This window comes from Eublepharis macularius, chromosome 2, assembly GCF_028583425.1.
Source record: "Eublepharis macularius isolate TG4126 chromosome 2, MPM_Emac_v1.0, whole genome shotgun sequence".
Taxonomy (NCBI): domain Eukaryota; kingdom Metazoa; phylum Chordata; class Lepidosauria; order Squamata; family Eublepharidae; genus Eublepharis; species Eublepharis macularius.
In genome coordinates, this window is record NC_072791.1 from 211,546,850 (window position 1) to 211,568,531 (window position 21,682).

General features: G+C 42.7%; 1 protein-coding gene across 1 annotated transcript in view; it reads right to left on the minus strand.

Moving 5' to 3' along the window:
* Positions 1 to 21,682, minus strand: part of UNC80 (unc-80 homolog, NALCN channel complex subunit) — a 195,780-nt gene that overhangs the window by 133,512 nt on the left and 40,586 nt on the right. The window contains 10 exon segments of the mRNA XM_054970127.1: positions 5,012 to 5,113; positions 6,802 to 6,971; positions 8,494 to 8,642; positions 8,816 to 8,968; positions 12,502 to 12,643; positions 14,491 to 14,883; positions 16,104 to 16,374; positions 19,374 to 19,512; positions 20,548 to 20,764; positions 21,507 to 21,641. Coding sequence (XP_054826102.1) covers positions 5,012 to 5,113; positions 6,802 to 6,971; positions 8,494 to 8,642; positions 8,816 to 8,968; positions 12,502 to 12,643; positions 14,491 to 14,883; positions 16,104 to 16,374; positions 19,374 to 19,512; positions 20,548 to 20,764; positions 21,507 to 21,641 — 1,871 coding nt within the window.

The window sequence follows — 21,682 nt, forward strand, 5'->3', positions numbered from 1 at the left end:
GACTTGTTACAGGAAAGAGAGAATATGGAAATATTGAGAAGAGAGACAAAGTTTTTTATACAATACAACGTGAATAAAGAAGTACCAACCAATAAAGTTTGGGATGCTTACAAGGCGGTTATAAGGGGCATACTAATGGACTTAAATGGTAGAGCAAGAAAGAAGAAAGAGGAGAGAAGACAAGAGATTGAGGAGAAAATAAAAGCCAAAGAAATACAGCTAAAAAAGAGACCAGGGAAAAAGAAAGTATATCAGGAAATTAAAATACTTCAAGAACAGCTAACAGCAATGAGTAATAAAGAATTGGAGTGGAATCTTAAAAGACTGAATCAAAAAGCGTTCGAGGGTGCCAATAAACCTGGGAAGTACCTGGCATGGCAATTGAAGAAGAGAAGGGAAAAGAAAATAATAAATAAAATTTGTGAAGACAACAAAACGTATTTGGAGCAGACTACCATTAGTAGAGCCTTTTATAAATTCTACGCTAAGCTGTATAATAAGAAAGAAGTAAATAAAGAATCAATAGCGTTATATTTGGAGAAAACCAAACTTCCAGAAATCTCGGAAGCTTGGAGAAATAAGTTGAACAGTGAAGTAACTGACGAGGAAATAAGTAAGGCAATACAATCTGCAAATCTAGGAAAGGCGCCAGGGCCAGATGGACTTACGGCTAAATTTTATAAGACAATGGCTAATGAACTGGCACCATTCCTAAAAGAGGTGATGAATGGAGTTTTAAGGGATCAAAGGATTCCAGACACTTGGAGTGAAGCGAACATATCATTGATCCCAAAAGAGGGCCAAGACCTGACCAACGTGAAAAATTACAGACCTATATCGCTACTTAATAATGACTATAAAATTTTTGCGAAGATATTGGCGGAGAGATTGAAGGGGTGGCTCTCGGAAGTTATAGAGGAGGAACAAGCAGGCTTTTTGCCAGACAGACAAATAAGAGACAATTTAAGGACAGTGATCAATGCTATTGAATATTATGACAAGCGTTGTGACAAAGAGGTTGGTTTCTTCTTTGTTGACGCTGAAAAAGCGTTTGACAATTTAAACTGGGACTTTATGTTTGCCACTATGGAAAAGCTACAATTGGGAGAAAGATTCATCAGAGCAATTAAGGAAATTTACAGAGACCAGACTGCAGCAATCGTGGTGAATGATGAAGTGACCAAGAAACTGACGATAAGTAAAGGAACAAGACAAGGTTGCCCGTTGTCTCCACTGTTGTTCATTTTAGTATTGGAGATTCTGATGATACAAATACGACAAGATGAGGAAATTCGTGGAATAAAAATAAAGGACTATTCATATAAGGTCAGAGCATTTGCGGATGACATAATGTTAATTGTAGAGGACCCATTGGAGAACATGCCAAGAGTGATAGATAAGATCAAGGAGTTTGGAGACTTGGCAGGTTTTTATATCAACAAAAAGAAGTCAAAGATATTATGTAAAAATATGACTAAGCAGAAACAACAATTATTAACGGAAACAACGGACTGTGAAGTAACAAGTAAAGTGAAATATTTGGGAGTCGAATTAACTGCAAAGAACATAGATTTATTCAAAAACAATTATGAAAAACTATGGACTCAGATAGAGAGAGACATGATTAAATGGAACAGACTGAATTTGTCATGGTTGGGTAGGATTGCAGCAGTTAAGATGAATGTGTTACCAAGAGTAATGTTTTTGCTACAGACAATACCAATCATCAGAGACTCTAAACAATTTGAAAAATGGCAGAGGAAAATATCAGATTTTGTTTGGGCAGGCAAGAAGCCTCGAGTGAAAGTGAAAGTTTTACAAGATGCAAAGGAAAGAGGCGGAATGCAACTGCCCAATCTGAGACTTTATCATGATGCAATCTGCCTAGTTTGGTTGAAAGAATGGATGACATTAAAGAACAAGAAACTACTAGCCCTAGAGGGATATAAAAAAATATTTGGATGGCATGCATATCTATGGCACGATAAAGTAAAGGTCAACTCGATGTTCCTGCACCATTTTGTACGGAGAAGTCTGTACATGATCTGGAAGAAGTACAGAATTTATCTACAAGAAGGAACTCCCTTGTGGGTGGTTCCATATGAGGTGATAGACCCGAGAGCTGTTGATAATGAACAACAATGTTTAACGTATAAAGAAATAACTAAAACTGAAGCATCCAAACTTAGAATAAAGACGCAAGAGGAACTATCACCTAATTATGACTGGTTCCAGTATAGACAGATCAGAGACTTATATAACTCGGACTCTGTAAAGGGAGGTATACGAATAGAGAATTCGGAACTAGAGCAGACCCTTCTTAAAGAAGACAAGAAAAGAATATCCAAGGTATACCAAGTACTGTTGAAATGGTATACCGAGGATGAGACAGTTAAAACACAAATGGTGAAATGGGCTATAAATTTTAATAAAGAAATAACAATGGAGGCATGGGAATACTTGTGGAAAACTACAATGTACTACATGTACTAATATTAAAGAGAACATTTACAAAATGATCTATCGTTGGTACATGACACCAAAGAAGATTGCGCTAGGGAATTTGAACACTTCTAATAAATGCTGGAAATGTAAGAAGCATGAGGGCTCCCTCTATCATATGTGGTGGTCGTGTGAGGTAGCCAGGCAGTACTGGGGGGAAATAATAAGAGAAATGAGTGAAATTTTACAATTTCAAATTAATAAGAACCCAGAACTCCTGCTACTGAACTTGGGAATGGAGGGAATTCCAGCCCAACACAGGACGTTGATATTTTATATGACAGCAGCAGCTAGACTTTTGTATGCGCAAAAATGGAAAGTACAAGAAGTGCCAACTATTGAAGATTGGATTTACAAATTGCTGTATATGGCTGAAATGGATAAGATGACAAGAAAACTGAGAGATCTGGACTCAGGGCAGTTCAACATAGACTGGGAGAAGCTGAAACAATACCTGGAGAAGAAATGGGAGGTGGGAGGAAAACTGTGGCAGTTTGAGAACTACTGAAGTACTGAAGTAGAGGGGGGAGACTTTACCGGGGGGAGAAGAGATAAATGTGAATTAATAAGCAGTTAGACTAATAGATTGACATATATATAGATATATATAGGTTAACAAACAGAATATAGATAGAAAATAATTAATTATAAGGACTAAATATAAGGATTGATTAACTAATAATATTTTCTTTCTTTGGTAAGTTTTGTAAAATGTACCAAACTGATTGTCTGAAGATACAGATGAGTCAAATTGATTGACTACGTGATGAGAGTTATACAGAATTATTACAAAAAGATAGAATGAGTAATATATAGAGAATAAGTCAAATTGTTTGATTTAAATGAATGTATGATTTACATGGTTTATGATATATAGAAATATTTGAAATTGAAAAATGGGATAAATTGTTTATCTAAGATGGAAACAAAGACTTACAGTTTGGGTATACAATGTTAAAAATAGTTAAGGGTGTACTGCTTAGATTAATGGAGAATATATATTTGTTTTAGATAGAGGAATCTAATAGAAGTAAGGGAAAGGGGACAAAGGGTTGGAAAGCTGTTGGAAGTCAACAAAAGGGGGGGAAAGGGAGGGGGTTAGAGATGAAAAATTGGGGAAAATTGAATGTAAATGTAAAAATAATGGATTCTAACCCAATAAAAAAATTTTCAAAAAAAAAAAAACAATGTAGGAAAGTCACAGCAATGCACAGAGGAATGCTCAATGCACAGAGGAAGGTAAATAACCTCCAAAATGCCAGGCTAATCCGGCCAGAAGGAAAATTCCTTCCTGATCCTAATGGGGCAATCGGCTTTACCCTGGGCACAAAAGAAAGAGCCATAAGAACCAAGCAATGGCTCAGCCCTTCCAGCACCATCCTTAAGATCTGCCCAAGTTCTTTAGTCACTCCCACATTCAATGCACACATATATGCAAGATTTGAGTAATTCAAGATCACCCCAGGAATGTTGCTTCCAGCAAAATGCATGCTAAGATGGGCAGGCAATAGAGGCGGGCACGGACCAGGAAAAAACCACAGACCGTTGGCCCATGGCCCATTGCATTTCATGGACAACGAACTTTTCACGGACCCACCCCAGCTCATGGACCAGTATGTCGGTCCGTGGTCTGTCACTTCCAGGGGGCCTAGGACTGCCCCTTCACACTCAGAGATGCCAAACTCACAGCGAGTCTTCATCAGGCTCTCCTCCAGCCACTCTCCAAGTTTGGCCAAGATTGCATTTCGGAGGTCTGAGTTACAGACCCCCAAAGCCACCACTCCCAGGAAACTTCCAATAGATAGAATAGGAGCCGCAAACACCAACTGACTTGCATTGGCTTGCAGCAGTTGGAAGGACCCTGGGCTAGCCCACCACCCCACAAACAAATAGGAATTGAAATTAAAAAATATTAAACGTAAGAGTGAGCCCTGAGCCAAGGAAACTCAGTAAGCTTTCTCCTATCCAGAGCCTTGCTGTAGCACAAGAAGATCCAAGCCTTCAACAACAAAAAAACCCCAACTCCTGCAACAAGCAGTTCCTCCCTTGGTAACCAGCTGGAAAGAGAAATCATGGCTCAGTGCTGGGTGTTATATATACTGCTTGCTCTCACAGAGAATAATGGGAGCTCTCTAGTTGGCAGCCAGATCTGCCTATCAAGGTTTTCAGGGCTAAGACTGGTGTGTTCCAAAGGCAGCAGAACCTCTGCAGGCGACTCCCCTACGTTGCCTAGGGAACTGATTGCTTGGCACCAGGATGTCTGATTTCATGGACCAATGGACCACCCCAAAAGTTGTCGCGTCCATGAAAAACGCACGTCCCAGGACCTGCTGGCCATTTTGGTCCATTTTTCGGTCCATGGCTACCTCTAGTAGGCAAGTTTTTGTGCATTATACCGACTCTAAGGCCAGTCTATCAAAAGGGAAAAAAACAAAGGTCAGACTTCTTACTAAATCGAGCAGGGTGTAGGAGGTGAGTGTTTGGATAGCGCACCAAAATATCTACTTACTGCTCTGGAGTCTGCAGTGGGCGGCTTGAGATAAAACTACGGCATTCATCAGGAGCAGAAGATGGCTGACCTTTGTCAATTACAACAATTCCTACTTCAGACCTATGCAGACAAAACAATTTGGTTTCAGCAGCAGGTTTCAGCCTCTGTGAATTCGGGATTATTTTCTGAAAACTCAATCCAATATTTAACAACAACAACAACATTCGATTTATATGCCACCCTTGGCAACTTAACACTCACTGAGAGCGGTTTACAAAGTATGTTGTTATTATCCCCACAACGATCACCTTATGAGGTGGGTGTGGCTGAAAGGGCTCTGAGAGAGCTGTGACTGACCCAAGGTTCTTCCAGCTGGCTTCAAGTGGAGGAGTGGGGAATCAAACCCGGTTCTCCAGATTAGAGTCCTGTCGCTTTTAACCACTACACCAAACTGACTCTGGATGCAGACAGAGATCCACATTCCAGTTCTAACAATCTGCCCATTTGCACACACAAGTGCCATCTATCTATCAGGACAAGGAGCATGTAAAGCTGCCTTTTATCAGATTGGACCATTGGCCATCTAGCTGAGAAGCCTCTGCTCTGACAGGCCGTAAGCTCTCCAGGATCTCTGGCAAAGAATGGTTTTGCCACACCTGTAATCTGAGTTCTGTTATCTAGAGATGCCAGGGACTGAACCTAGGACCTTCTGTACAGAAAGAAATATAAACACTGAACTAGGGCTCCTCCTTTAGCGGTGCTCTTATCAGGAAATAACTGAACCTCCAGTGAGGTCGATTCTACCCACGTAGGATCAGACGTTTCACTAAGTTCAGTGAGACTGACTCCCAAGTAACTTTGGAGTAGATAGAATTGCAGCCTAAACATTACTCGGGTCAACCTGTCATTTTCAGACAGTTTTTTTTTAAAATGGCAAGTAACAAATATGTACACAAATCCAAGTCTGGATCTCACAGATATGATTTACGATGCACCCTGAGTCATTTGCTTAATCCTGCCTTGCGGTCACACCGCATATAGCAACACAGCCTGGCAGATAAGTAACCCAGCGTGAACAGAACCCTTCAGTCACGCAGATTTCAGTGGGATTCAAGCGCACTAAATTATTCAGGCTGCTGGCTGCATCCATGTCAACATTTACGACATATTAATTGAGGAGCCAGGATTTTCCTAGACTAATTTTCAGGATATGAAAAGATCGGGTTCATCTTCTTGCGAAAGCTGGATTTACCCAAGGGTGGGCAACACGGAAATGTATATTTGCTTTTCACATGTTCATGTGCTATGATGCATACTGTCAGGGCTCATTTTGAGGGGGAACGTGCAAGAACGCAGTTCTGGTAGTTCTCCAAAGAGGTCACATGTCAGGTGACCCCGCCCCCCCTGATTTTTGGCCATTTTGGGCCCGTTTTGGCTTGGATTGGGCCCAAAATGGCCAGGATTGGTCCCAAACCAGCCAGGATCATGCCTCTTATGGGTGGTGGATCACTCTCCCACTCAGCAGCGGCCCAATTCTGACCATTTTGGGTCAGCCATTTTCAGCCCCTTTTTGCCATTTTGGGCACAATTTCGGCCCTGAATGGCCAGGATTGGGTCCAAAACAGCCAGGATAGGTGAGGTCATGGTACAGCACATGCAAATCAGTTATGCCAATGACACACTTCCGGCGATGGGAAGGGGTGTGGCATATGCTAATGAGTTATGCTAATGAGTTCCTGCAGCTCTTTTTCTACAAAATGACCCCTGCATACTGTAAACAATTCTGCCTTTCCCCCCTCAATACAGACCTTTTACTGCCTGGTGGTTTGAGTTCCTGTTCGGTCATTTCCTCTGTTTTTCTTCCGGGTATCAATTTTTCAGCACTATCCAAAAGGGCACTAAGAGCGACTCTTCTAAAGACATTCCCATGAGCTTCCTTGATAAACTGAACTAGTTGCCTGATGTCACAGTACAACCCCTAAAGAATCCAGGAGAGAGGAAAAGAAGGAAGCCGAACTTGTTAAGATGCAGAGGAGTTAGCCGTGTTAGTCTGTGGTAGCAAAATCAAAAAGAGCCAGTAGCACCTTTAAGACTAACCAATTTTATTGTAGCATAAGCTTTCAAGAATCAAGTTCTCTTCATCAGATGCATGGTACAGAAACTGGTCAAATATAGAAGAGGAGGGGGGAGGAGGGGAGGGGAGAGAAGATGCAATTAGGGGGGGAGAGGGAGGATGCAACCAAAACATTCCTTTGCTAGTAAATGTAAACATCTCCTTTTGGAGTGGGGATCAGTTGGCTTGTGTGAGGCTTCAAAGGAGTTTGCCGTGTTAGTTTGTAGCAGTAAAACAGCTAGACCATCCAATTCCAATGCAGTATAAGCCTTCGATAACCACAGCTCTCCCCGTCAGATGCATCTGACAAAGAGAACTGTGGTCCCCGAAAGCCCATGCCAGGTGCCACTGGGCTCCCCCAGACCCCGCCTCTGTAAAGGAGATCTGTTACCTGTGATAATGTGATAACCATTCATAGTCCCTATTCAGTCCCAGCTTGACAGAGTCAAATTTGCACATGAATTCCAATTCAGCAGCCTCCCGTTGGATTTTGTTTTTGAAAGATTTCTGTTGAACTACAGCGACCTTTAAGTCTTTGATGGAATGTCCTGGTAGACTGAAGTGTTCTCCCACTGGTTTCTGGATGTTGCCATTTCTAATGTCAGATTTGTGTCCATTTATTCTTGTTAAGAGATCCGCAACCGAAACAGAATTACAATTCCTTTCTCTCGTTACGATTTTGTAGCAAATCACCCTCAATTTCAGTCTGTTCATTTTAAAATATGCTGTTGTTATTACTAAGAACCTTTAAAAAAATTCTTTAAGCAATAAAGAAGAGCTTCTCTGAATATATATAAGATTACTCTGAAAGAGAATTCCCAAGTGCTTCCATTTCACCCAACAGTCTTCAGACACAAAGAGTGATTCCGCACATGTTGGATAACTCACTTCCAATCCTCTTTATAGATCATTTGGAATGGGTTTTTTTTGTGTGCGGAACAAAAAATCCACCTCAAACGATAAAGTGCATTGAAAGTGCATTATCCAACGTGTGCGGAATCCGCCAAAGATGGTTCTTTAAGCCAATACAGTGATCGGATTATATGAACGTTCAATTACGCTGCCTGAGAGCATTTTGCTCTTTGAAGATCTCATCCACATCAGATTTCAAAAGGCACTTGCCAGTGTAATTTCCACTAAGGGAAAGTGGCACCCCGAGTTAACGTATTAAAATTCATATTCATTTCTATAGCCATACTTGTAGAACAATTCATACAGTGAGCTCTGGGTTCACATTTGCTTTACCGTCAAGGGGACCTGATGTTATCTCAGGTTGGCATGGCAATAGGATAAAGGACGGGGCCGACAGATAATCATATGAACTGAAATGAATATTGCTGAGGATCCAACTCTGACTCTGACGGATAAATGCAAATGTCGTCCTTACCAGATTCTCCGGACTGTGGAGCTCATGCGTAGTAGAGGCACAACGGGTGATCAGCGATTTGAACATGGCACTGACAATAATACCTTCCACACTTTGAGCTGTAGACTTATTGTCCACGGTGCTGAAGTTATTTCCAAAACCAGCCCTGTCTGCAAAATGCAAGCAGGAAGCAGTCAAATCACCTTGCCTGGCTATATACAAAATGCAGTCTATGATTCAGTGAAACCTTTGACAGCAGCGGCACCTGTGCACAGCAGCACAGGTGCGATCCATCCACTACAGGAAAGCGGGAACGGTGCCTTTGGAGGCTTCCCACACTTACTGTCAGTGACGGGCTCCATGCAGAATCCAAGCAAAGCATGTAAAAAATCCACTACGTTGTTGAGAGAGTCTTTGTTCACGTAGTCCCTCATGGTTTGCCGGAACTGCATCTTATCCAGTTTGTACAATTTGGTGAGGCAGTTTTGAGCCTGTGGAGACATTTTAAGAACAGAAACATCTGCTTAGTTTCTGGGGGACCACTGATTGCCTGGAGTGCCCTCAAAGGAACAGAACTGCCCAGCCTAGGAAGTTTAATTCATAATCGAACTAAGTCTTATGGATAACGCTGGCAAAAACAGCAGCCACGTGTCCACTCCTCTCTTGACTGGTAAGGTACAGTGAAATCTCTTTGCAGTTGTGCCTTCTGCTCTACAGATGTAAACCTTCTCGGCAGAGCCTTTTCAGTTATGCCCCCAGTACTCTGCAATGGCCTGTCCTAAGAGTTCTGAATAAAAACCCCACCCTATCGTCATCCCAAAGATATGCAAATCAGTGCTGGTGGGGGGCTTTGGAGGCATTTGTTGTTGGACTTTGATGTTGTTTCTTTGGATGATGTATATATGCCAGTAGTTCTTATCATGTAGATGAAAGCAGTCTCGTTTATTTATTTGACAATTTTATACTCTATCTCCCCTTCATTTGAGCATGCTGATATCAGCAGTGTACATTGTACAGATTTATTGTTTGTAATTTATGGATTGTCAGCCACCTCCAATAAAGGAGATGTAGAGCATAAAATCTTTTAATAAACAAATATATGAGAGTTGTTGGGATTTTCCAGGCTGTATAGCCGTGGTCTTGGCATTGTAGTTCCTGACGTTTCGCCAGCAGCTGTGGCTGGCATCTTCAGAGGAGTAGCACCAAAAGACAGAGATCTCTCAGTGTCACAGTGTGGAGAAGATGTTGGCAGGTAATTTATATCTACTCAGGAAAGTGGGTTTGGGCTGAGTCATCCTGTAGGAGTTTGCCAGGGTGTGGAATGCTAATGGAGCGAGGTGTCCACTTTCTCAACGAGGAAATTAATCATCTAAACCACGCACTTCAAGCAAATGGCTACTCCAGAAATGAAATCAGATGAGCGAGTAAACCAAAGACAAATCAAACAACTAAGGAAAAACAGTCTCCCACAGGAAAAGTGTTTTTGCCATATATCAAAGGAATCACTGATCAGATGGGAAAGCTTATGAAAAAGCACAGCCTACAAACAGTATTCAGACCCACCAGAAAAATACAACAGATGCTACATTCAGCAAAAGACAGTAGAGACCCCCTCACCTCTGCAGGAGTATACCGTATACCCTGCAGCTGTGGACAAGTTTACATCGGAACCACAAAGCGTAGCATCCAGACAAGAATAAAAGAACATGAAAGACACTGCAGGCTTGGACAACCTGAAAAATCAGCAGTGGCTGAACATAGCCTAACTCAAACAGGGCACAGTATCCTATTCTACGACACTAAAATACTTGACAACACTTCCAACTACTTTGTCAGATTGCACAGGGAAGCCATTGAATTTCATAAGCATAAACACAATTTCAATAGGAAAGAAGAGACTTTAAGAATGAATAGAGCATGGCTTCCAGCCTGCAAAACACCAGGCTAATGAAATTCTCCACATCCCACAATAGCCCTGCAGAGAAGATTAGCATATCAAGCACCAATTCATATGCAAAAGAACCTCCTCAGGATACAGTGAAGCCTCCCGCCATTAGCATTCCACACCCTGGGAAACTCCTACAGGATGACTCAGCCCAAACCCACTTTCCTGAGTAGATATAAATTACCTGCCAACATCTTCTCCACACTGTGACACTGAGAGATCTCTGTCTTTTGGTGCTACACCTCTGAAGATGCCAGCCACAGCTGCTGGCGAAACGTCAGGAACTACAATGCCAAGACCATGGCTATACAGCCCAGAAAATCCACAACAACCAACGTTCTCCGGCCGTGAAAGCCTTCGACAAAGATGAGAGACTCTGTGATGGTATGTCTGTGTGGCTGTTATTGTCTGTTATTGTATCCTCTTCTAGGATTGTTTCTGACAACCATTAGGCCACAGGTCCTTTCTGTGGTAGGTTCATTCCTTTGGAAGGGGTGACCAGAGTGAGTCACCCTCTGCATTCAGGAAAGCATTTCAGAGAGTTCTGCCTCAAAAGGCATTTGGTGGAGGGCAAAGCATTGTGGAAAAGTTGCCTGCATCTTTAACTGAACACGTTTTTAACTGTGGATATTAACCGTGCATTGTTTTTATACTGCCAATTTTTTTATCTTTTGTTTTTATCTTTGCCAATCTTGCTGCCTTGTTAGCTACATTGAGTCTGAGGAGATAAAGTGCAATATAAATATTTGAAATAAATAAATCATGTCATCACACTTTGAACGACAGGATGCCAGTAGGCAGAAACAGGGAAATTACATTTCTGGGGCGGAAATGTGGTGGAGACAACAAAGTTGCTGTTTTCCACTGACAGCCATGAATCTCCTATAACTTTTAGTTCTGCTTTAGTTTTAATTGTGGATGACATGTTAAACTGACCTTGGGTCAGTCACAGCTCTCTCAGAGCTCTCTCAGCCCCACCCACCTCACAGGGTGTTTTGTTGTGGGGATAATAACATACTTTGTAAACCGCTCTGAGTGGGTGTTAAGTCATCCTGAAGGGCAGTATATAAATCGAATGTTGTTGTTGCTGTTGTTGTTATTGATCTTGAATTGCAACCAGCCCTGCCTCACTAGGAGAAATAAAGGAGAAGGAGCTCTTTGGTAATGGTGATCTTTTCCTCTCTCATACATACCTAAATAAATTGCTGCAGCTCCATTAAACCTGGCCATGCTGCCACCACATGACTACATGACTACATGTTGCCATCTATCCCTGAATTCAAGAGGTGGCTGCTCACAACAACATGTCCGTTTGTCATGGGCTGATATCATGCCCTTGAAGAAAAATAAAAGTAATCCCAGGAAAAGCTGCTATCCACAGGTCCTAACCATTCTCTGTTTTGTAAGCCAGTTGAGGTATATCTGTCTCCTCCCACACATCCCAGGTCCACTGAGAATCTGAAAAGCCCCCAGCAATTCATGCCTGAACAGTCCAGCAAGTCTAATCACCTTCTTCATTCACCCACTGAATTCTTGCAATTCAGAAAATAAAGGGAGCCCTTGGGACCACCTTTCTCGGACATTCAAGAACCCCTGCCTGACTCGTTTATTGGGACCATGGCCATTTCCACATGGCTTACCATCCCTTGGAAGGACCCGGAACATCGCGCAAAAATGCGGAAGATCGCATTTTCTCGCATGCCGCCGCACAAATCTCTCGCGAGAAAACACGATCTTCCACATTTTTTGCGTGATGTTCCGGGTCATTCTGAGGGAAGGTAAGCCGTGTGGAAACGGCCCATGTAAGATTCTGCTAAATACAGGGCTTCATTCTTCCTCCACCCAGGAATTTAGTTGCTTATCTTTACAGTCAGATACATATTCTTACGAATGTGATTAATAAATCCAATCCTGACAGGAAGGAAGGACTTTTCCCTCCGAAGAATTAGGCTGGTCACTCTGTCTCACCTTAACATATTGTTCCCCACCCTGAGTTTCTTGAAAGAAGGTCCTTCAGATACTAGGTTTCTAAAACGTTTGGAAGGTTAAAAAATATTATAATCTGCTTCCATTCTTTCCTCGGCATTTCCATACCTGGTGTCTTAGGCGGTCTCCAGACAGCCCGCGGTGACCTTCTCCACAGCCGTATGCACAGCCCAAAGACTTCACGATTTTGATCAGCATTGTCAGAGCTAATCTGTGGGTGCTTGCTGGAGGACTTTCATCCTTAGGGATTTTTGAAGAGGAAAGAAGAGAAAATGGGCAACAATGTCCCAGTAAAGAGAACGATAGCATTTCCCCCCATAATAATAAATAATAATAACATTCAATTTATATACCGCCCTTCAGGACAACTTAATGCCCACTCAGAGCGGTTTACAAAGTATGTTATTATTATCCCCACAACAATAATCACCCTATGAGGTGGGTGGGGCTGAGAGAGCTCCAGAGAACCGTGACTAGCCCAAGGTCACCCAGCTGGCTTCAAGTGGAGGAGTGGGGAATCAAACCCGGTTCTCCAGATTAGAGTCCCACGTTCTTTACCACTACACCAAACTGGCTCCCATACAAACCAGTGTCTTTTTTTTTTTGCTAGTACTCAAACCAACTCAAAGAGTGAACCAAATCCTTTAAACAAAGCTTATTGCAATTGCCACCAGGTTCATACAACACCTACTGTTTAAATTCTGTGTGAATATTCATGAGGTTATTATAATATGCATAACATATTATAAAAGCAGACCTCAGTACGGGCAACCATGGCTCTTTAAAGCTTTGTATTTAACCAAGGTGTAAACTGTGCCATTGAGGGAGTGCATCTAGGGAATACATGTCTTTCAGCAGTCCCAATGCAGCTCTTGGATTTGTTCTGCAAAACAAAGCTGCGTGCATGTCTGTTTCCCCTAAAGGCTCATTCTGTGCAGAATCCCAAATAAGACTGAAGCATTTCGCAGAAGTATCAGAGAATAATGACTTGTATGAAGGCAGAGAAAATGGTTTACTGGAGTCCTTCTATGATGATATCAGATGTAATATTGCCTGCTATAAACAGAGAGGTAACTGCCCAACTTAGAATCAAACTACATGTCATTCCCCCCCCCCCCCCCAAGTAATATCCCCAGTAGAGGTAAAAGCAACCATAGAGAGGATTTTCAGCAAGAAAATGTGTGTGTGTGTGTGTTAAACTTCACCTCTTTCTTAACAACTTTTTCTTTACATTTGCAAAAAATGAACATTAAAAAAATAGCGTGCAGCTTGACCTTCAGTGATGCACTTATTTATTATTGATTGATTTCTAGCCCTCCCGCCCCGCAAACGGGCTCAGAACAGGTGATGAAAGTGGAAATGCCATGGAGGCCCTTGATTTTCATACATATAACTGGCAACCGTGCTGAAGTGAGACTCAGAAATCCTGGACATGGTTCCTGCAGATTCCTATCACAATGTCGGACGTGCCCAGTAATGATGTATAATATCAAGTCAGTGAAGGTTTGTCCTCATAAGCAGTTTTCAAAATAAACATATGAAGCTGTCTTATATCCTGAATCAGACCGTCAAAGTCAGTATTGTCTACGCAGACTGGCAACAGCTCTCCAGGGTCTCAGGCAAATGTTTTTCACATCACCTGCCACCTGATTGTTTAACTGGAGATGCTGAGTACTGAACTTGGGGTCTTCTGTACACTAAACAGATGCTTGACTGCTGAGCTACAGTCTCTCCTACCCAGAGGAGTTAGCCGTGTTAGTCTGTAGTAGCAAAATAGTAAAGAGTCCAGTAGCACCTTTAAGACTAACCAACTTTATTGCAGCATAAGCTTTCGAGAGCCACAGTTCTCTTCATCAGATGCAATAAAGTTGCATCTGACGAAGAGAGCTGTGGTTCTCAAAAGCTTATGCTACAATAAAGTTGCATCTGACGAAGAGAGCTGTGGTTCTCGAAAGTTTATGCTATAATAAAGTTGCATCTGGTTAGTCTTAAAGGTGCTACTGGACTCTCTACTATTTTAGTCTCTCCAATGTTGCCAAATGGTGACACTTGTTAAAAACCCTGTCTGTCATGTGGGCGTAACATACCTTGTCGTCCTTTTTATCATTCTTTTCATAAGGCCTTCCTCCTCCTCCATCTCCGTTTCCTCCTCCGTCACCTCCTCCATCCCCTCCATTGCCTCCACCGACCCCTCCTCCTCCTCCTCCTCCTTCTTCTCCGCCACCATCTCCAGTTCCACCGACTGGTGCAGCCCCAAATCCAGATGCTGAATTGCTCAAAGCTCCCTTGAGCTGGAAAGAGGTCTCGCTCTGTCTTTTTTCACTGGGCTCATTCTCTTTGTTCTCGCTTTTCCTTCTGGCCTTCTCCACGCAGGGCACCACGCCAAGCTGAAGCAGGCATTCCACAATGTTGAGGGCCACGTCACAGATGCGGGAACTAATGTCATGGTTCAAGACCAGAAAGACTGCCTTTAAAACCACCTTAGGAAGGAGGGAATGAAAAGTAAGAGATCACAGACAGCTCCCCTGTTAATACAGCATGCACAATCTTTAGTGAAACTAGAGCACAGAACTAATAAGGAACCTTGACACATGCCATTTATAAATTATCAAGGCAACTGGAGGGCTACCGTTTGCTATGATGTATTTTAGAGTTATGTGTGTGTGCACCATTGATTTATGTCTTCCCAAAGTCCCACAGCAAGGATTGAACCTGGCACCTTCTGCAGCAGGTCTCCCTCAGAAGAAGCAAATAGTTTGACATCTCCTTGGTTAGTAATGAAGAACCATTATGCATATAGAGGTGGAAGCTGTAGAAAAGCACTTCCTTGCTGTGGTAACTTCTCAGTTGCTGGGGCATCAACTGCAAAGCCATTCAGCATGTGGACTTTCCACTGTCCCAAGGAGAATTTCCTTATGAATAAGGACCAGCTACCAAAAGGACAAGCACATCAAGAGAAACAGAAAGCCCTTAAAATATGAATACATCCTATAAAAATGACAGATAGAGCTGATCAACAAATCAGAGTGTAAGTTTGTACAAAGGTGCTTTCAAGTCGCAACCAACTTATGGAGAGCCCAGCAGGGGGCTTTCAAGGCAAGTGAGAAGCAAGCAAGGGTGGATTGCTGTTGCCTTCCTCTGCAGAGTCTTCCTTGGTGATCCTCATACCAACTCTGCTTAGCTTCCAAGATCTGATGAGATCAGGGTATACCATACCACTGTTCCTTCCCCACAGTGTAAGTAATGGCATTCAAATATAGGGCTAGTTGCTGCATATCTGTTCTGCTAGCAGAGGTGCTTTTCTCTGATGGAAGAAGCCTTCTCCGGATGCAAGATATTCTTCTGCTGGTGGAAGGACAAGCCTCCTTCTTCTAAAGGAAAGCTTTCTGCTGACAGAAAGGTTGTGCAGGATCCAACCCAGTGACTGTGAAACAGAATAGTCAGCTGATAACTAGAGAAAGGAAACTTCCAATATAATATTCCTTCCTTTTGTAAGCAAAACCTTTGTTAAAAAAAAATCCGTTCTCAGAACACTACAATGAATGGCAATTGTTTTCACAAAGAGTTGGCTTTTAAGGCCTGCTAAATTGCTTCCTGTGCAATACTGAAAGAGAAAAGCTAGGACACAAACAGCAAAGTTTTTATTCTGCGCATCTCCCACTAAAGAAAAGGAGCATGACTACTTCTCTCTGATATTTACCGAGAGATCCAGCATGCCGTTCTTGTGGACAAAGTTGCTGGTCCCGTCAATGTGGTCCGTGTCCTCAAGGCAGCTGTAGTTGATGCAAGAATCCGTCAAACTCCGAGGGAGATTAGCACACGCCAGCGGCTCATGGGGCATCTCTGGGATGGGCACTTGGTTGCAGAGCTTGCGCATGTGTTCACTGAAGAAGTCTGCATAGCCCACATTGAAGGATGCCAGCGTGGTGTTGAAGGTTGCCACTGTGATGGTAGAAATTTGGGAACGCACTATGTGAAAGAAAATCAGATAACGTTAGCCTCCCTGGACAGAGAATCAAATAGGATCTTATCGGTATGTTATTTTGAATAGAATCTAGTTATGGATCACCATAGGCCTCCTCTAGCACTGGTGACATTGGTCCTTATCAGGGCTTTTTTCCAGCAGGAACGTGGTGGAACGGAGTTCCGGAATCTCTTGAAAATGGTCACATGGCTGGTGCCCCCCCTATCTCCAGACAGAGGGGAGTTTAGATTGCCCAACATGCCATGTGGCGTGGAGGGCAACCTAAACTCCCCTCGTCTGGAGATCAGGGGGCGGGGCCACCGGCCATGAGATCATTTTCGCCAAGGGCAATTTAAACTTTAAAAAACTCCCCCCTTGTTCCAGCTGACCCAAAGTGACATCATTGTGAGGTCCTGCGGTCCACCACCTCTTTTCCCAGAAAAAAAGCCCTGGTCCTGATATAAGTATCTTAGGGGCCAATTAGAGGGGGAAGAATTCTGTTTTTCAGAACCTTCCGGATCTAGCAAAGATCTCAGGGATATCTAACTGTAGAATGTGAAGACCTCAACTGTCTATCTACTTAAATATAGTAAAGTTTGGAGAGGTAACGCTATCTCAAGGCACTCAGTAACTAAGGGCCTCAATACACATTTATACTATCCACATGTTTTCTGTCAACTCATTTCTATTTTTTGGCTGGTGTAAGATAGGTGGAGAAGAGAGGAGACTCATTATACTGGCATAAAGATGCTGACAGAAGCAGAAAGGCTATCGTCTTTATTGCCTCCTCTCATTGATAAGGACATTTCCTGCCTAACCAAAAGAGTGAGATATCAAAAGAGTAATACATCAAGCAAAGCAAGTTTTTAAGCAGCAAACGTATAGAAATACATAGAGGTCATCTAAAGATTTTTTTTTAAGTAAGTGCTGTTCTTTTAATGAAATATGATGTTTTGAGTAAAAAAGTAAGACCTCTGACAGGCAAACAGGCAATTAAACTCCACCGCAACAAGTACCCTCAAAGTCCCTAATTACCATAGAAACCACTGGTCATTAGAGGGTAGTTAATGTGAAGGCACTATCAACTAGCAGGCAAAACACGAGTTGGTTACATTTGATCACTCGTTATTTAGGAATCCCCCCAACTCTATGGTCAAATGCTATGGTTTTACTATAGAGTTTCTGGCAATTCCTAGAGCTACCATTGTCATTTCCGGGCTGGAGTTACTGGAAGAATGCCTGCCATAAGCGAGTACCAGGTAAGCCTAATTGTAATATATGTTGCTTTTTTCCTGACTTAGAGAACTCAGCAATATTTGATCCAGGCACAAGAGAAAGAAAGCGTATTAATCTTGAGTATGTTCGCCTGGAATGGGAGGGGGGGGGCGGGGCTGGCGTCAGCGCGGAGGAAAATGGATGCTAGATGCTGGAGCTCCAGCCCTCCCCAACCCAATTTCCTTCTAAAAACTCCACAATGAAATGAACAGCCACCAAATATGAGAAAACAGATGCCTGACAAGAAGCAGCAGGTAAAATCTGCTAAAAACTTACAAGAATTCGTTCTGAACCAGGAAGCAAGCTCTAAACTCGAGAAAATGCAGGGAGAGGGGAAAAAATGGCGGGCACAAGTAAAAACATTGAATTAAGCCTTACCCCCCCCCACACACACACACAGCCTGAGAAAACAATATTACTGTCCTAATTAAACAAGTAGAGCATAATTTATTAGAGAATATGAAGATAATGTTGCAGCAATTCACGGAACAGTTTGCTGATCTGCAAATAGAATTGAATAAAGCGGCCAAAAATGCCAGTGAAGCCATTGAACTCAGCAATATGACCCAGGCGGAGGTTAAGGAAATCAAACGAGCAAACTTAGATCTACAGGACAGAATATTGAAACTGGAAATGGCAGCAAGGCAGAGAAATGCTAGACTTCGTGGTTTTGAAGAACACATGAACGTAAATGGAAACTTGACTACCGTTTCAAGTTCATGGCTAACAAAACAGTTGCAGCTGTGTAAGGAAGAAGCCGTTAAGGTAGACAATGCTTACAGAGTGGGTCCATCAAATCAAATAAAGAGTATGTTCTCCTGGTGCGACTGTGCAGTTGTGCAGTTGCAACAGCGATGACAATTCTCCAGTCGTAATCCCCACCCCCTTAAAACAGAACAACATTTCTGGAAGCCTTAGAAGTTTTGTATTCTGCTAAATGGACCAGGAAGAAAACGAGCTTTTCATTTGTTTATGTACTAAATATTCAAGACTGCTGAGAGAAGGAAGGAAGGGGGGCAATTTTCCGGGTGCCTTGGTTATCCTGGGGGGGGGGGGGTCTGTGGAGTTAGCCATGTCATGTGATTTGTTTTCAAACGATGTTTGGGTTAGATCTGGGCAGCCCACAAGAATCTTAGTCTGGGGCCTATGGTGGCTCTCAGTAGTCCTGAATATATTTGTACAGTGGACGGCCTGTCTCCATGCAACAGCTCCAAGACAGTTTATAAAAGCCAGTAACGAACAACATAGAGCAAAGCTACAAGTGATGCCTTACACAGGTTGGACATGTGTCACATTCCCTCAAGTTTTGATGGGAAATGTAGGCATCCTGGTTTTACAGCTTGGCTCTGCATTACAGCTGCAAGACCAGGATGCCTACATTTCCCATCAAAACTTGAGGGAAGCTGACAAGTGTCCAACCTGTGTCAGGCATCACTTGTAGCTTGGCTCTACTATGATTCTTGCTGCCATGTTGGTTCCAGGGAATAAGAAAAAAATGCAAGATAGTCAGCTACTGTCAGAGTCACTCTTTTGGGTATAAGAGCATGAAAACTTTCATATTTACACAGAATAATTAATGATGTGTTCAGAAAAGTCTGCACATTCTACATTATCATGCTTATCACTGTACCTCTTAAAAAAGGCATATTCATTTAGACGTGATAGAATAAAAGAAATAAGCCATCAAGTCTCCTCTACATTTTTTGTGCTGGAATAAAATTTGCCTTAGCTTCTTAGATTGTATTCTCACCATGGCTGTTGGAGTGGTCCGGCAGGTCGGTAACGAGGGTGTGGTGGGAATGGGAATGCCTAGCGCTCAGACTCTCCATCTCTGTAGCTGTGTCAGAACTGCCCCTTCGGGTAAACCTCCCTAGAGCAGCGGCAAAAGGTGCAGAGCGTGTTTATAGAACATGACTATGAGAACTCTTTTTACAAAATGCAAACAAGAGTCAAAGGAAAAAAAACCAGAATTCACAGGGATTGGGGCCCCCAGGCAATCTCACACTGCACTGAATGTATCCATGCTCTTAAGAACACAATAGAAAAGAGTCCAGTAGCACCTTTAAGACTAACCAACTTTATTGTAGCATAAGCTTTTGAGAACCGCAGCTCTCTTCATCAGATGCATCTGACGAAGAGAACTGTGATTCTTGAAAGCTTATGCTACAGTAAAGTTGGTTAGTCTTAAAGGTGCTACTGGACTCTTTTCTATTTTGCTACTACAGACTAACACGGCTAACTCCTCTGGATCTTAAGAACACAAGAACTCTGTTGGATCCAAGAAATGGCCCATCCAGTACAGCACTCTGCTTCACGTAGTGGCCAACCAGAGTCCTAGAAAGACGGAATGGAGTCCAAAGCTTCCTCCTGTTGTTTTCCTCCACAAATGGGTGCTTAGAGTTAGATGGCCTGTGAACATGGAACTTCGATTTAGACATTATGGTCCTATCCCCCATGAATGCAGGATGCATAAGCTGGTTGCCATTGTGGCTAGCACACCAGGACCTGAATAAGGCATTCTTATAGGAAAACCAGGATTTTTTCCTGTGTCCAGCAATTATACTAAAGTCATACTGGAGGTCCATTGTGTCAAAGGCAGGATAGTATGTCTAAATATTGGGGGGGGGGGGACTCAGTATACAGGGGGTACAAGAATTTCAGGACTTTGGCTATAGAGGCAGCTTGTCTGGAAATAAATAACGTTAATCTAATTATTAAGACTTGAGTGTATAACAACAATGTAATGTTACTGCGAAAAACAGGCATGATTGCAGCAATAGTTCTACAACAAGTGTATTAAATTGGAACAATAGTATATTACAGTAAGCTGGATTGAGGAGCTATTTTCTGTGGTTCATTAAAGGGATGAAAAATTCTCTTGTCCCGACCCAGTTGTCAAAGTCACCTAAGATGGTGGTTTGCCACCCTCCTCTCTCAATCCCTCGTCTATCTTCACCAATCCCAGAAAAGCTGCCAAAGGAGAAAGTGCTCCGAGTAGGTGAGACGTCCAGGTGGTCTTCATGGAGCAAGAAGGGCACGCCCATCCTTCGTTGCCGTTTCTTCCCGGTGTGATGGAAAGGAATAGAGCCCTTGCGCTCACGATCCTCTTTGCGACTCTTGAACTGCAGGGAAGAAAAAAATCAGGCAGGAGGAACCGCACTGAGACTGCAAGAGAATGAAATAAAACCTTGGAGCGGGGGGGGGGGGGTTGCAATTCTGAACTCTTTCCTGTTCTGGAATCCAACGTGCAAATGTATCTGGTGCCAGTAACCTTTAAGTCAGTTAGGGAAATGGAATTGTCCATTTGGTATAGTGGTTAGAGTATTAGACAAAGATCTGAGAGACTCAGGTTCAAATCCCAACTCTACCATGGATGCTCGCTGGGTGACCTTCGGCCAGTCACGCTCTCTCAACCTAACCTACCTCATAGGTTAGGTTTTGTGGGGATAAAATGGAGGCGAGGAGAATTATGTGAGCTCCTTAGGGTCTCCATTGGGGAGAAGGAAGTAAATAAATAAAATAAATGAATACTAAAAATCTCCCATTTTTATTAAATTTATACATTTGCCCCCATAATAGCCATTGATAGGGAAGGTTTTTTGTCCCTGTGGCTGAGGACAGGGAGAGATTTCTCAGGAGATTTCTGAGCAGGGTCGATTCAGGGTATTTTCTCTCTCTCTCTCTCTCTCTCTCTCTCTCTCTCTCTCTCTCTCTCACACACACACACACACACACACACACACACACACACACACACACTCATACCTATGACCTCCTGGCCAGGTCCAAACCAAGCCCTGTTGTGGGCACTGAGTGTATTACAGCCAGAAGTCACCTGTGTAATTCACAACACAATCGTTTTACCTTCTTAAAAATGTTCATTCCCAAATCCGAGGAGAGGTCTGGAACAGCTGGCCGGCGTAGGTTTGTTAATGATACTTTGGCAAAGGCTTCAGTGCTGAGAGATTTCTCCTCTTCATTGCATTTCATTGTGAGATCCTACAGCCACACAGAGAGACAACAAAGATACGGCCAAACAA